Below are 15,931 nucleotides of genomic sequence, written 5' to 3'. Positions count from 1 at the left end.
ACAGGGCGGGCCGGGGAAGTCCCGCCCAGGAGGCCGGGCCCAGGCGGCTCGGAGGGTTGTGACTGCCTCCTTCCGGCCGCCGGGACCCCGGGCAGGAGGGCGAGTCCCAGCCCAGAGGGCAGCAGCCGGAGAGGCCGGCGGGTCATGCCCTGCTCACTCCGCGCCATCCTCCTTCGGGACCTGATCCTGGGCGTGTTGGGCGTCTCTGCCTTCCTCCTCCACTTGGGCTCCGCCCTGTGGGCGGCGAGCCAGTATGTGCTCAGCGGCCGCTACCTGTGGGCCGCGCTGGTGTTGTCGCTGCTGGGTGTCGCCTCGGTCGCACTTCAGGTCTTCAGCTGGGTCTGGCTGCGCGCCGACCCCGCCGACCTGCACTCGTCTCAGCTCTCCGCGCGCTGCCTGGCGCTGCTCCACCTCCTGCAGCTGGGCTACCTGTACAGGTGAGCGCCCCGCCCTGGGGAAGGGGCGAGACGGAGCCCGGCGGTACCCCCGACAGCTGGGCTACCTGTACAGGTGAGCGCCCCGCCCTGGGGAAGGGAGGGGACGGAGCCCGGCGGTACCCCCGACAGCTGGGCTACCTGTACAGGTGAGCGCCCCGCCCTGGGGAAGGGAGGGGACGGAGCCCGGCGGTACCCCCGACAGCTGGGCTACCTGTACAGGTGAGCGCCCCGCCCTGGGGAAGGGAGGGGACGGAGCCCGGCGGTACCCCCGACAGCTGGGCTATCTGTACAGGTGGCGCCCTGGCACGGGATGGGGGTGGGGAGGTACCCCCTGGGCACCTTTACCTACAAGTGAGTTTCCAGCTCCTTAAAAAATGACGCCGGCTGATAGCCCTCAGACCTCATCCAGCCCTCCCCTGCCGGGCACAGGTAAAGAAGGAAGCAGGGCCAGAGAAGAAAGGCTGATTCGGAGTCAGACGTCTCTGGGACCCAGTCTTGGCTTTACCATCTGTGGCCTCATGCCTGCCTTTCTCTGAGCCTCGGCTTCCTCCCCTGTTAAAAAGAGGTAGTAGCTCTGGCGGGTTTGGCTCAGTGGATAGAGCGCCAGCCTGCGGACTGAGGGGTCCCAGGTTCGATTCCGGTCAAGGGCACATGTCCCGGTTGCTGGCTGGGTCCAGTGTGCAGGAGGCAGCCAATCAATGATTCTCATCATTGATGTTTCTATCTCTCTCTCCCTCTCCTTCCTCTCTGAAATCAATATATATGTGTGTAACATATATACATAGAGGCCTGATGCATGATTTCATGCAAGAGTAGGCCTTCCTTCCCCGGGCTGCCGGCACTGGCTTCCTTCTGGCACCCAGGACCCGGGCTTCCCTCTGGCCACCCGCAGGTACCCGGGACCCCGGCTTCCCTCACAGCCCTGGCTTTGTCCGGAAGGACATCTGGAAGGATGTCTGGTCTAATTAGCATATTATGCTTTTATTATTATAGACTAGAGGACTGATGCACAAAATTTGTGCAAGGGTCTCTGCCCTCACAGCCGCAGCTTCATCCAGAAGGTCATCTGGATGGTCGATCTGCAATTTGGTCTAATTAGCATATTAGCTCTTTATTATATAGTGTGTGTATATATATATATATATAAAGGTAGGTCTGGCAGGCAGGCCTGTTGTGAGGAGTGAGGGAAAGAACAGAGAGCTCAGCTCCTGAGACAGGTAAGCAGACAGACCAGTGTTCCTTTTAGCTGTGGATGGGGCCTTGGGCAAGACACTTGACTCCTGTAGGTCTCAGTTTACTCTCTGTTCCAGGGGGGATGGTCCTCATGCATGCCTCTGTTTGGTGCAGATTAAATAAAATGAGACCTGTGAATTGTGTGCAAACGCTAGCTAGCTTCATGAGAGTTCCAGCAGCCCTGACCCCCAGAGCGGTACTTGTCCCCTCACCCCTGAGTGCCTCGCACCCTTTCTTTCCCAGCTGTATTCTCCCTGAACATTTCCTCCCGCCTCCCCCTGCTCCCCACCCTGACCAAGTTAGAGGGCAGCGATGGGCTCTGACTCCTCCTTTCCAGGACTGGCAAGGCCCTCTAGAGATGGGGAAACTGACACCAAGGGGTCAGAGTCATGACGTGAAGTCAGGACGGGATGTGGCCTGGGTTGGGCTGGGTTGGGATGGGGTGGGTGGACTCGGGATCTGCTTTTGAATCCATTTTTGTTGTTGTTGTTAATCCTCACCCGAGGATATTTTTTCCATTGATTTTTAGGGAGAGTGGAAGAGAGAGGGAAAGACAGAGAGAAACATCGACGTGAGAGAAACACATCAATTGGTTGCCTCCTGCAGGAGCCCCGACCAGGGCCCAGGGGAGGAGCCTGCAACCAAGGTACGTGCCCTTGACCGGAATCGAACCCGGGACCCTTCGGCTCACAGGTTGATGCTCTATCTACTGAGCCAAACGGGCGAGTGTTTGAATCCATTTTTGCAGTCTCTCCAGCTCTTGTCTTGACAAAGCTGCAGCGAGTGTCCAGGAGGGGGCGAGAGGGGCTTTGAACGGTGCATTTTGCCCGAGGGACTGTACAGGCATCAGTAAAACTCCAGGGGGGCATGAAGAGGCACACGTTACCGTTCTGGCAGCCTCAGTGAGCCCTGAACCCCTAACTGTATCTGCATCTTCCCGTCTCCTGTTTCTGCTGAGTGTGAGGCAGACAGTGTACTGAGCTTTGGTTTGAGAGCCATCTCTGTGCCTGCCTGTGACTCGGCTGAGGCAGGGCCCTGCCCTGGCATTGGGGGACCAGGGGCAGAGGCTCCTGCTCGGGGAGCGCCCCAGCCCAGGGCTGCCTGCCTGTTTCCTTCCCGTGTCGTCAAGTCCGTCCCGGGGAGGTAACAGTACCTGTCTGATGAATGAGTTCGCAGTGAGCCAAGGGCTCACCTCCCAGTAACCAGCTGAGACCAGCTGTGGGTGGTGGAAGCCGTGGTGCATCTCCACTCCCCCCTCCTGCCAGCGGGTCACCCAGGCCTGTCTGTCCAACTTCTGTACTCTCTCACCTCTGCCGCGGTCTCCGTCCCCACCCCTCTGAGGCTCTTGTCCTTTCTCCCTGGATTGTTACGACAGCCTCTCAAATAGACCCCTGCTTCCGGTCTTAGCCCCTCCATCCCTTCCTCCTCGCCACACCTGGGAGTTCTTTCTACAGCACAGTTTGACCTGTCTCACCTGTGCTCAGAAGCTCTCAATGGCTGCCCTTCCCCACAGGAGCCTAAGACATTCTTGGGCTTGCTAACATTTGAGAACTATCATCGTAGGCAGTTTTCTTGTGTGCCTTTGATATTCAAACACTACTGCTTATTAGCTCTTTGGTCATGTTTTCCCATCTGTAAAATACAGATGTTGTAAGGCCTAAATGGGACAAGGTTTGTGATGAACTTGGGATAGTGCCTGGCCAGCAGGAGCAGCAGTAATTATTGTTTTGGGGTGTGTGTTTTTTTTACTGTGTTGGCAGAACTCTTTTTTTTTTAAAAAAAATGTTTTTATTGATTTCAGAGAGGAAGGGAGAGGGAGAGAGATAGAAACATCAATGATGAGAGAGAATCATTGATTGGCTGCCTCCTGCACGCCCCCTACTGGGGATGGAGCCGGCAACTGGAGCATGTGTCCTTGACCGGAATTGAACCCAGGACCCTTGAGTCCATAGGCCGACGCTCTGTCTTGCCCAACGTCCCACAGCTTGTAGGATTGGCGCCTGCCTGCACCTACCTGGTAAGCAGGGGAAGGAGGAATGCCTCGGGACACTAACCTGGCCCCTGGGTCATCCCTCTGTGCCTAGGTGCATGCAAGGGCTGCAGCAGGGGCTGTTGGTGTGGCAGCAGGAGACGCCCTCCCCGTTCGACTTGGCCTACGCCGACTTCCTCTCCCTGGACATCAGCATGCTGCGGCTCTTTGAGACCTTCCTGGAGAAGACACCGCAGCTCACGCTGGTGCTGGCCATCGTGCTGCAGAGCGGCCAGGCCGAGTACTACCAGTGTGAGTAGTCGCCCTGGCAGCAGCTCGCCCCCCTTTTGTGGCTGGAGAAAGTTTCCCACAGAGATCAGAAATGCTTCCACTCTTTCATGAGGGCTGCTTAGGAGATAGGAGCACGTCCTTCGTCAGGCAGGCCTGGGCTCAATTCCAGCGTCAAATCCCAACACTAGCTGCAGGAGTTTGACTAATGACTCCACCTCTCTGAGTACTGGTTTGTTTTTATCTGTGAAATGGACATAGCACATAATCCTACCCCATAGGACTGATGAAAGGATCAAGGGAGGTGATGCATATACCAAGTCTCTGGTGCATAAATAAAGCTTAATTGTCATTTTTACTCTTTTGAAGACAACAGATAAAGTGAGTGTGTAGGGTGCGACACATAATAGACAACTTGTTGGCCCATAAAATGTTTGTTGGGCACCTTCACTCACTTAAGTTGTTATTGAGCATCTTTGTGCCTGTCCCTGTGCTGGGGGCACTGCAGTGAGCAAGGACCAGCCCCTGCCCTGCTGGGCTGGCTGGAAAGCAGGTAGTTAAAGGGAAGTAATGAGCCCATGGACTCCAACTGTGTCTGATTCCAGGTCCAGGGCTGCCCCTTTTCTGCCACACCCCTGCTTCCTGCCCTGCTCCCCCACCCCTGCTGTAAATGCCACAGGCCTCCCAAGGGACCAGTCTCCACTCCGCCCTCACTCACGGTGTGACCTGGAGAGCCTTCCCTTCTCTGGCCTCAGGTTCCATAGCTGTACAAGATGGGGTTGGACTTGGTCTCCAGGGACACTTTCAGCTGCTCTTTTGAGCCTGTAGTATTAATTGAAAAAGACCAGTAATAGCAGCCATCACGATCGAGTGCCTGCTGGTAACCAGGCACTGTGTGGAGTGCTTTATTGTCAGAGCTCACATCAAGCCCTATAGGTTGGTGCTATGTTTATCTCCATTTTGCACAAGAGGAAAGAGGGACAGAAAGGTGGAGTGATTTGCCCTGGGACACACAGCATATACTGGGCACACATTTTTGTTTGCCTGTTTGAGGGCAGTGAGTGTCTAGGATCAGGGCCAAATGGATACAGTCTATACCGTCTGTGTATGGGGGTTGGGGGAGAGGAGCGAGGGAAGAGACGGATTTTCCCAAGTTTTTATTTAACAAACATTTGTGCTGGGCTGCCTGGGGATCCCAGGGGAGCAGAATCTGTGTTCCTACCCTGAAGGAGCTCAGAGATAAGGAAATTGGTCATTAGTTCAACATAAGTGGGTGGGACCAGATCTGGATGTGTGGCTCTAGGCCAGCGGTTCTCAACCTTCCTAATGCCGCGACCCTTTCGTACAGTTCCTCATGTGGTGGTGACCCCCAACCATAAAATTATTTTCGTGGCTACTTCATAACTGTAATTTTGCTACTGTTATGAATCGTCATGTAAATATCTGGTATGCAGGATGTATTTTCATGTTACAAATTGAACATAATTAAAGCATAGTGATGAATCACAAAAACAATATGTAATTATATATGTGTTTTCCGATGGTCTTAGGCGACCCCCGTGAAAGAGTCATTCCACCTACAAAGGGGTCGCGACCCACAGGTTGAGAACCGCTGCTCCAGGGGCTACTTCAGGGTAAGGATTCCAGGCTGGGCGTGGGGTCCTGGCCCATAAGAGGTTCCCAGTAAACATCTGGCGAATGGATGCGGTGGGAAGGAGGCAGGGGAGGAAGCGTTCTAGAGACATTCCAGCGCTGCTTCCCTCCCTCTCTGGGGACCCTGGTGCCTCTAGTCCACCGTGGACAACCAGTAGGTGGGATAGGATCCCCACTGTGCACTTGGAGTTTTGGAAAATCAAGACCAGGCCCAGTCTGAGCAGGGAGGGGAGGGGGGTGAGGATCTACCCTCCACACAGCAGGGCACCTTCAGAGGCCTGTTGCCACCGCATGGGGTTTCCAGCTTCCCTTTCTGAGAGTAAGAAAGGGGGAACTGGGACCGCTGAGTTTCAGATCCAAGAAAGGCGTGGGCTCTTCCGGGAAAGGAAGGGTTGCAGGGTTCTTTAAGATGCCAAGGCCCAGGGGTGCGGATGAGGGTGTGTACGTCGCACACCCTCTCAGGTAGCACCTGAAAAGTAAAAGCTTTGTGGTGAAGGGCAGACCCCAGAGTTGAATCTCAGACCAGGTTTTGGTTGTGAGAACAATGTTCTCCAGTTGTAGTTTTCCCTTCAACAAATTGGGGGTTCGCATACCCACCTCAGGGTGGTTATGAGGCCCCCAGAACCTGTGAGCCCTGGGGAGGGGCAGGCAGGCTGCCCACAGGCCTCAGCTGTCTCCTCTTCCTCTCCGCAGGGGTTGGCATCTGCACGTCCTTCATGGGTATCTCATGGGCACTGCTTGACTACCACCGGGCCTTGCGCACCTGCCTCCCCTCCAAGCCTGTCCTGGGGCTGGGCTCTTCCGTGATCTACTTCCTGTGGAACCTGCTGCTGCTGTGGCCCCGAGTCCTGGCTGTGGCCCTGTTCTCGGCTCTCTTCCCCCGCTACGTGGCTCTGCACTTCGTGGGCCTGTGGCTGGTGCTGCTGTTCTGGGTCTGGTGTCAGGGCACCGATTTTATGCCAGACCCCCGCTCCGAGTGGCTCTACCGGGCAACGGTGGCCACCATCCTTTATTTCTCCTGGTTCAATGTGGCTGAGGGTCACACTCGAGGCCGTGCCACCATCCACCTGGCGTTCCTCCTGAGTGACAGCGTTCTCATGGTGGTCACCTGGGTGACGCAAAGTGCATGGCTGCCCAGTGGGATCCTGCTGCAGATGTTGCTGCCTGTGGGCGGCACCAGCTTCCTTCTGGGTCTGGTTCTGCGGCTTGTCTACTACCGCTGGCTGCACCCCAGCTACCCCTGGAAGCCTGACCAGGTGGACGGGACAGCCGCCTCCCGCTCCCTCGGGTACTATCAGCTGCCTCAGAACAGGCGCATGGACCATTTGGCTCAGAATTTTTTCTCCAAGGCGAGGGATGAGGCTGCTTTGCCATGGCCGGGGGAGGCCAATGGCGTCCTTTGAGGCAGGGTCGGACCCAGCCAGGGGACAGAAGGACACATGCAATCAATCGTTAGGATGCAGGAGAAGATAAGCTAATTGTGCTGCTAGGGGCCTTGACTCACTCAACAAGCACTTGCTGCCTGATCTGGCCAGGCACTGGAGACTAGAGCTGAATAAGACAGAGGCCTGCCTTCAAAGATCAGAAGAAGATGAGGAGGACCGCACCCTAGAGGGTCAAGAGCCTCAATTATATACAAAACACTTGGAGAGGACAGAAGAGATCCCCTTTTCTTTTCCTTCCAACCAGTATATCTGGAGCCCAAAGCACCCCAGTGTTGGTGTTTTCACCCAAATAATTGGTGGAGGCGCTCTCCCAGCCCTTGGGTCCCCTATCCTGGAAGCCATGGATGCCCCAATTGGCTGACCTCCATCAACCCATCCAAGGCCTTAGTGCAGCTGGCCCGGCCTCTGACTCTGCTCTCAAGGGGCTGCCTTTTAACCACGTGCCTTGTTAACCTGTGGTCTGGGCCATGGCTCAGCCCATGGAGTGTATGTTTTATACGTTAGACCAGTGGTTCTCAATCTTCTAGCCCTTTAAATACAGTTCCTCATGTTGTGACCCAACCATAAAGTTATTTTCGTGGCTACTTCATAACTGTAGTGTTATGAATCGTCATGTGAATATCTGATATGCTGGATGGTCTTAGGCGACCCCTGTGAAAGGGTCGTTCGACCGCCAAAGGGGCCGCGACCCACAGGTTGAGAACCGCTGCCTTACAGTGTATTTTCTACCTCGGAACCTATTGTGAGGAGGAGAAGGTATGTGCATGTGTCTCTGCAGGTGAGACACGATGTGTTGTTTTGTTGAACAGTATTATTAGGTTGTTATTAAAACCTTATAAAATCCTCCAAACTAGTTGTGTCATTAAACTAAATCTGCAGAACTCCACGCCGCTTGGAAAGAAGGGGTCGGGGACACGAAGCCCACTGCTCAGAATCGGTGAAGAGGACAGAGGAGAAGGGGGCTGGACGTGGGCAGGACTTCTCCACCTTGCTTTCTACGTTTCGGGGCTGGCGAGCCGGCGTGGGGTTGATCGTTCAGGTGGGCACCAGAACCCAGATCTGGACTGACTGGTGCTTGCTCTGCTGCTGGGCCCGGCAGTAGCTGCAAACGCCTTTAGTGCCGGAAGTGAATACGGGAGCCCAGGTGAAGGAAGGTCTTTTATTGGAAGCTCAGGGAGGGGGTAAGTGATGAGGTGGCTTAAGGAATGTGAAAGCGGGCAATGGTGCCAGGGAGGTGGAATCTTTTGCTGCTCTCGGGAGGTCTGTGGGTTGGAGAAACAAGGAATTTTTGCCAAAACTGTCATCTATACTCTAGATCAGTGGTTCTCAACCTTCTGCCCTTTAAATACAGTTCCTCATGTTGTGACCTAACCATAAAATTATTTTCGTTGCTACTTCATAACTGTAATGTTGCTACTGTTATGAATCGTAATGTAAATATCTGATATGCAGGATGGTCTTAGGCGACCCCTGTGAAAGGGTCGTTCGACCGCCAAAGGGGTCACGACCCACAGGTTGAGAACCGCTGCTCTAGATGAAGTTGTCAAATGATGGCAATATGTATGCAGTTAACTTCAAACAATGTATACCGATACTACCTAAAAAGCTATAGAAAAAGTTTCATTTGTATATACACTTAAAAGTTTACAGGATCGCCCTAGCCGGTTTGGCTCAGTGAATAGAGGGTCGGCCTGTGGATCAAAGGGTCCAGGGTTCAATTCTGGTCAAGGCATGTACCTCAGTCAGGGCTGGTGTAGGAGACAACTCATCGATGTGTTTCTCTCACATTGATGTTTCTGTCTTTCCCTCTCTCTTCCACTCTCCCTAAAAATCAATGGAAAAATATTCTCGGGTGAAGATATTATAAATAAGATTACAGAATCAAAAGCTTTAAAAAGATGAGTGACATTACACACCCATTAGAAATTTCCTTTGAAAATTCCCATCAATCATTTTTTTTTCAAATGTCAAGAAACCTGTTTTTGAAGAATAAAAACCTCCTGAATTGTCTGCCACCGAAAGTTTTTGAGAAATGTGCAGATGTTATACTTATCGTAAGGAGAGATGGAGGTGTTTACTCTTTGGGCTTGAGAAGCAATATTTGTGCTTACAAGCAAGGATATAGCAACTCACGGGTTTGCTTCATCTACAGTGTGGTCCAACATGTGCCCCTTTTTTTTCTTCTAAATCCTCACCTGAGGATATGGGTGTTTTTTTTTGTTTGTTTGTTTGTTTGTTTGTTTTTAGAGAGAGAGGAAGGGGGAGGGAGAGAGAATCATTGATGTGAGAGAAAAACACCCATTGGTTGCCTCCTGTACTCGCCCTGACTGGGGATCAAACCCACAGCCTTTTGGTGTACAGGATGATGCTTCAACCAACTGAGCCAACAGAGCCATAATGTACAACTTTCTGTTGAAAAGATGTAATGATTAGAATACATGGCAACCCCATCTTTCCTGAGATGATTAATTCGGGAAAAACACCTGTTACTCTGACATCTATGGCACTTGGAAGCTAGATCTGGATTCTGATTTCCTTCATGGAAATAAAAGGCAAAAGAATTCTTGATTTTTCCAGACCAACAATGGACAGACCCAAATCTGAAGAAATGAAATGAGAAAAAGTAGCCGATGGGACATGAAATCAGGCCATATCCAACAAGGCTTGATGTTAGTTTGTGTTTTATTGCTTTTGTGTTTTAAGCTCAGCACAGCAAGTTACTCTCTAATAATTAAATTTCAACACATTTGACAGAAAATGAAATCTCTTATACCAGTCCTAAACTTTAAAAAGCAACACACACACACACACACACAGTGGCCAGATTATTATGACCACCTGACATTTGTAGGCAAATTGGCTATAATTTCGAGCTGAAGTTGTTAGAGGGCCAGACCGTTATAAACAGGGAAGCAGGTTGTTTACCACGATAGTTACCCAAGCACAAGAACACAAGGATTGGACAGTCGAGCATTGGAAAAAAGTCATGTGGTCGATGAATCACGTTTCCAGTTGCATCATGCAGATGGCAGAGTGAGAATTTGGCGGAAACAGCATGAAAGCATGCACCCCACGTGCATGAGTACAGCCCTTCAAGCTGGTGGGGCAGTGTTATGGTTTGGGGCATGTTTTCCTCGCATGATTTGGGCCCTTTAATTCGTGTGGAACAATGTCTGAATAGCACAACATACCTAAGTATCGTTGCTGATCAAGTTCATCCTCTCATGTTGATGGCGTATCCCAATGGAGATGGCTTCTTCCAACAAGACAATGCGCCATGCCATGGTGCTCGTATTGTGCAGGAGTGGTTTCAAGAACATGAGGGAGACTTTACCTTGCTTAGGTGGTCCCCACAATCACCAGATCTCAATCCAATTGAGCATTTGTGGGACGAAGTTAAAAGAGCCATCAGGCAGCTGGTTCCACAACCATCAAATCTCTCAGAACTGGACAGTGCTATTCATCAGGCATGGTGTCAGATTCCTCGCATCACCTTTCAACATCTCGTGGAGTCAATGCCAAGAAGAATCGCCGCAGTATTGAAGGCAAAAAGTGGCCCAACGAAGTACTGATGGGGTGGTCATAATAATCTGGCCACTCAGAGAGTGTGTGTGTGTGTGTATAAAATTTGATTTCAGAGAGGAAGGGAGAGGGAGAGAGAAACGTCAATGATGAGAGAGAATCATTGATTAGCCGCCTCCTGCATGCCCCTACTGGGGATTGAGCCCGAAACCCGGGCATGTGCCCTGACTGGGAATCAAACCCTGACCACCTGGTTCACAGGTCGATGCTCAACAACTGAGCCACGCCAGCCGGGCTCAATATATTTTATAGACAATTAATTTGTCCTGGCTTAGTGATTAGAGTTCCGACCCATGCCCCAAAGGGTTGCAGGTTCGATTCTGGTCAAGGGCATGTGCCTGGGTTTAAAGTTCAATTCCTGGCCCTGGTTGGTGTCTTTCTCACCTGGATGTTTCTCTCTCTCTCCCCCCCGCCCTCTCTAAAAATAAATGGAAAAATATCCTCGGGTGAGGATCAGCTAAAACAAACTTTTCCTTGCAAATTATTTTTCCTCCATGTACATTTATTTATACCAAAAGATTGGTTATTTTTTTCTACCTTTTTGGTGAAATTAATTAGTTATTAAAAGGGTGGTATCTTTTAATGAACTCGATTTTTATAATGAGCTCTTCAGATTTTTATAAAACCTTACTTAGGTGCCAACTAGCTGGGCAACTGTGTTGATCCTATTCAGAAAAGACATAGGAGCAAACTGTATAGAAAATAAAAACTTTATTTTTTTTTCAAGTTTACAAGATAGTTCCCATTACATATAACATTATGGTCAAAGACTCTACAGCCATGAATGCCCGCAGTCACATAAATATATCCAATTCAATCAATGCCTTTTACTGCTAAATGAGGCATCTGTAATCCAGAGGGTCAGGCTTTGAGAAGTTGCCCTTAATGGGATGGCTCCTGTCAGTGCATTAGGAACTAGCCAATGAGTCTTGCTTGCTAGAGCTGTCTGACTCAGAGGAGAGAAACAGAAGGCCTGCTGAACTAGATTTTCTCTCTTGTGGTTTAAGATATTTTAGAATTTGCCCTGGCCAGTGTGGCTCAGTTGGTTGAGCATCCTCCCATACACCAAGAGGTCCTGGTCAGGGCACAGGCCTGGGTTGTGGGCTTGATCCCCAGTAGGGGGTGTGCAGATGGCAGCCGATTGATCGATGTTTCTCTCTCCTTCTCTCTCTAAAAATCAATAAGAACATAATATATATAAGATATTTTAGAATCTCAGAATTCAGATTTGGCTTGTTATGGTGGAAATCTGGGGAGTTCCAACTTTTGGATGAAAAGGAAACCAAATTAGTGGTAAGAGACAGAAGCTTGCTTCAAGGGGCCCTGCTTGCCCCTTCCTGCAGGAGGAGAGGAACACCCCAAGCTCAGGACCCCTTGGCTCAGACCATCACTCTCCCAGGAAGTGGGAGAACAGCTCTGTCCCTCGTCCTCTTCCCTATGCTTCAGCAGCACTGACACCCATTCAAGGGAGTGGACATCTAAAAGCTCCACATGCTGCAGCCGGTTTGCCAGTCAGATTCTACTTGGGAGCTTTAGCGCTGAGTGTGTGTAAACTGCGAACAAACTGTGGCACAAGCCTCCTGGGACGCTCGTTTTGGCCCCTCCCAACCTGCAGAGCAGAAGATAGGAACACCCCAAACCAAATAAAAGCATCTAAATCTGGAGCAGGAATCCATTCTCCTGGACACCACCAGCTGCCCCAGGGACACTGGACAGGGTGATGCTAAGGCACAGTCAGTTTTACATTCGAGAGTCAAGCCACCTCTTAAACCCAGGACACACTTGACAACTCCGGATCCCTTACTAGAAAAGTCCTCACCACGAAATGTGCAGACCCATCTTATAGAACCCAGTCCCCAGCTGGGGAAAGGATTCTTTCTAGTAAAGAGAGCTTCCCCCTCGTCTAGAGGACCCCCAGTGTCCCGGGGCCCTCGGCTTCTAGGAGCTCTTGGTGCTCCCACTTATTTTCCTTTCCAGGTCTTTGTACTGGGAGGAGAAAAACACGGTAAAGAGCACTGTGTTCCCTGGACAATTCATTTTGGCAAAGAGGAGCCAGGTCCCAGTTTCTGCCTGCCCCTAAATGAGTGTGGCAACAACCAAAAAAGAGCAACGACTGCTCTGCTGAGCTTCCTCACCTCTCTTGGTCAATTTCAAGGTCCTTTGCACAGACCTCGGCTGGGCAGTCAGGAAAAGACCAATGAAAAGGGGTCCACGTCATATTCTAGGAATGAAGAGCTTCTCCCAAGGGCAGGGAGAGGGAGGGGTTAGTGTGTGGACCTGGGTCTATGATGGGGGTACCCCCCCACAGCCTCACAAGCCTGAAACACAGCACCAACCGGGTGGCCTATGTCCAGGGTAGGAAACCAAGTTACACGGCCGGTAGGCGGAGGGCATGGGGCCTGGAAGAAAAGATCCACCCTAGAGCTTTCTAAGATCAATTATCAAGCAAGGCAGAGCGGCATCTGGGCAACTGTGCTGAACTCAGACCAAGGGAAAGTCTGCCTTAGACTACATAACCCCCACTTCCACCCCACCGACGAGAGCAAGGCCAAAGCAGCAGCTGAGCAATGAGCACTGACTTCAGCTCCTCTCCAAAGACCTGTTCCCTACAATTGTGAGCCATGAGTTGTTTCTCATTCAGTTCTGAAGGAATGTGTATGAACAGCCTTTCTCTGCTACATGAATGACCTGGACTCGGGAGGAGTCTGGCCTCTTTGTGCTGCAACAGCTCTAGAAATGAATATGCAGGTTCTCTGGGGTCAAGCAGGTATCGCTGGGGTTGGTCCGACTGAGTTCCAGACTACACCTCTCTGCAGCCTGGGAGAGGCTGAACGTCCTCAGCTCTAGGGAAGTTTATCCTGCCTGAGCAGATGCCCAGGTGGGTCGTGGAGGGATGGAGCACCCACAAACACAGTTGGGCTAGAAGGCTGGGACTAGTGCCTGGCACCCATCAATCTCCCCAGAGGCCAGGCTGGGAGATGTCCCTGCATTTGGCCCAGGATTAAATTTCCAGGCATGGAGTAGGGACCCAACAACTAAAACAGGAGTATTTCTGGCTTCTGGTTTTCCACTTTAGAATGAGATTTGAGAAAAGGGGAGGGTGTACCATGGGAAAATTGGGTTTTGATCACAGCAATCTCTTCAGTTCCAGACAGAGATCTGGGTAAATATACCCGGAATACCCTTACTAGGCTTAAGGGCTTCAAAGAAAGTCAACTACATTGGTAGTTTTGGCCAAATGTAGTTACGAGCCTGTTCTTAGACTTAATTTGACTTCTTGGGTCCAAAGCCCAGGGATTGGCCAGAGCTGCACGGAGGTGGCTGTGAGGGATGCAGGGCAGGAAAGGGACAGGAGCCTACACTGGGGACTAAGAAGGAAGGAAGGAAGGCTGTAGGGTGAGCATCTGTTGGGGGAGGAGTGCCTCTCTGCAGGAGGAAAAGGTGGAACAGTCCTGGTTCAAGAACCAAAGAAGTGAAAATTCACAAGAAGCCGTAGTCCCTTCTCTCCAGTTTAGAGGTAAGCCCCCTGGACATAGTCTTTGAATCAGAGTCAAGCTGAAGGCTTAGCATTTACTGTCTAAGAGAAGAAGTTTCCAGGATTGTGCCATTTGGTTAACGGGGAGGAGGGATTGGAAAGGGGACTGAGGCTTTTAGGATGGGAAATACCAGAGTCTAAAGTTAATCAGTGTCCAGTGCCCCACAGTTCAGCAAACCAGGAGATGGAAGAACAGCAGAGAAACCATCCTAGAAAGCAGACCACTGGAGCAACTAAAGAGGTGCTACTGTCACACAGAGAGGTATTTCAGATATTTCAATTACTATTTTCCAAGGAAACTTTACACATCCCTTTCTCGCTAGGAAAGAAAGGAGGGAAAACCTGCTTCTGAGACCAGACCCTTACCTATAAAAATTACATATACATTCACTGGGAATATGTTCTACAGCTAAGGAGTTTATAAAGACTGCAAGAGATGTTATTACAAAAGTCTGCCACATTTATCCTATCACCACAAGTTAACAGCAGTTCTCAACCAGGTCATGGACAAAGAGTGCAACTCTGCCCCCAAAATTTCCTTTTGTTTTTTCTTCTTCATTTTTTGAAACAAAAGAAACAAAACAAAAAACACAGAATTAAAAGCACTGTAGCTGCAGTGAGTCTATTGTTCTCTCAATCCAACTGTCCTGCTTCTGCATGAGAATGAACCCGAGGGGGCTGCAGCTCACTCTTAGCAAAAATAAGCTTCATCCCTTGCAGCTGTTGGTTCTGATTGTGTTCTCGCCAGCATTCCATGGAGAAAGAGAGAGAGTTCTCAGTTGGTTCCAGTCTCCGGCTCCTTTCAGGAGTGAAAAGCAGCTCATGGGGAAGGCTCTTCATTCCAGTTCTTAGAGAAAATCAAGCTCCAAAGCCTGGTGGAGGGACACTAGGTCTCCATGGTTTGTGATCCTCCAGAAAGGCATGTTGTGCTAGAAGAGAGCAGGGACAGCTGTTAACCCAACTTCTTTTGGGAGGCCATATTTACCCAAACCCAAGACCTCTCCCCAGGTACTTGAAATCCTCTCTTCTCCTGCCCACCTCATGGGGCTGCCATAAGGATCAAATAAGTCATATGTGTAAGGACTGTACACTATAGGACACTCTACAAATGTGAGAGATTTTTATTAGGTTTCAGTGGTAACTCTATGCTTATATCTACTTATTCTAGCTGCTATATAGGGTCTTCAGGATCAAATAAAATAGCCACACAAGAAATTAGTATCAATATTACATTTTCTTGTAGATAGGCAATTTCCTATAAGTTACAGAGCTACAAGGCCCAAATCTTGTTCATCACTAAGATTCAGAACATACAGATCTTGGAAATAATCCCATTATGTAATGTGGTCAGAATTATGTCCAGTAGACTGTGTGCTGTTCTGAAAGCCTTATGAATGGCTTTGACAAATCCAAGTGTTAGAATCTATGTTCTACGAAGCTGCAGGAGACTAGCGTTACTGACTGTCTTGTTCAAACTGGTTACAAATTACCCAGAATTTTGAAGTCCTAGAATAGTTCTTTTGACATGTAACTCAGTGCACATACTATTTAAAAGGCTTTTAATATAGAGAAGAGGAAGCTGACTTGTTATGTTGTACTCAGGAATGCCACTAGGACCAAGATGTGAAAGTCAGAGAGATAAATTTAAGTTCGGTGGAAGGTGGAACATCCTAACAGTTTGGACAACTCCACAATAGAACAGGATACGTGGGAAGCAGCCTCCTTATCCTGGGGTATGTTCAAACAAGGACTAGAAGTCTTCTGTCAAAAAGGCTGCAGGAAAGATCCC

At 50.3% G+C, this 15,931-nt stretch overlaps 2 protein-coding genes across 6 annotated transcripts in view; one reads left to right on the top strand and one right to left on the bottom strand.

Moving 5' to 3' along the window:
- Window positions 1-16: 16 nt before the first annotated feature.
- Window positions 17-8,887, top strand: XKR8 (XK related 8). The gene is made up of 3 exons (XM_059690587.1): window positions 17-437; window positions 3,755-3,951; window positions 6,274-8,887. The coding sequence occupies exons 1-3, from the start codon at window positions 145-147 to the stop codon at window positions 6,981-6,983; spliced, it is 1,200 nt and encodes a 399-aa protein (XP_059546570.1). The 5' UTR covers window positions 17-144; the 3' UTR covers window positions 6,984-8,887.
- A 2,412-nt stretch (window positions 8,888-11,299) lies between these two features.
- The window catches only part of EYA3 (EYA transcriptional coactivator and phosphatase 3), a 99,092-nt gene continuing 94,460 nt past the window's right edge, over window positions 11,300-15,931 (bottom strand). For all 5 annotated transcript variants that reach the window (XM_059690582.1, XM_059690585.1, XM_059690583.1 and 2 more), the window contains one exon: window positions 11,300-15,071. In XM_059690582.1, coding sequence (XP_059546565.1) covers window positions 14,991-15,071 — 81 coding nt within the window. In that variant the 3' untranslated portion in view covers window positions 11,300-14,990. The remainder of the gene's footprint in view (window positions 15,072-15,931) is intronic.

Source organism: Myotis daubentonii, chromosome 3 (assembly GCF_963259705.1).
Source record: "Myotis daubentonii chromosome 3, mMyoDau2.1, whole genome shotgun sequence".
Classification (NCBI taxonomy): domain Eukaryota; kingdom Metazoa; phylum Chordata; class Mammalia; order Chiroptera; family Vespertilionidae; genus Myotis; species Myotis daubentonii.
The sequence above is the reverse complement of the archived record's forward strand: the minus strand, read 5'-3'. Positions and strand labels throughout refer to the sequence as shown.

Bases quoted from the DNA above. Each gene is read 5' to 3' on its own strand.
- XKR8 (XM_059690587.1), top strand. From the start codon at position 145: ATGCCCTGCTCACTCCGCGCCATCCTCCTTCGGGACCTGATCCTGGGC. The intron at 438-3,754 runs GTGAGCGCCCCG...CTCTGTGCCTAG, and splicing joins CAGCTGGGCTACCTGTACAG to GTGCATGCAAGGGCTGCAGC. The intron at 3,952-6,273 runs GTGAGTAGTCGC...TCCTCTCCGCAG, and splicing joins CCAGGCCGAGTACTACCAGT to GGGTTGGCATCTGCACGTCC.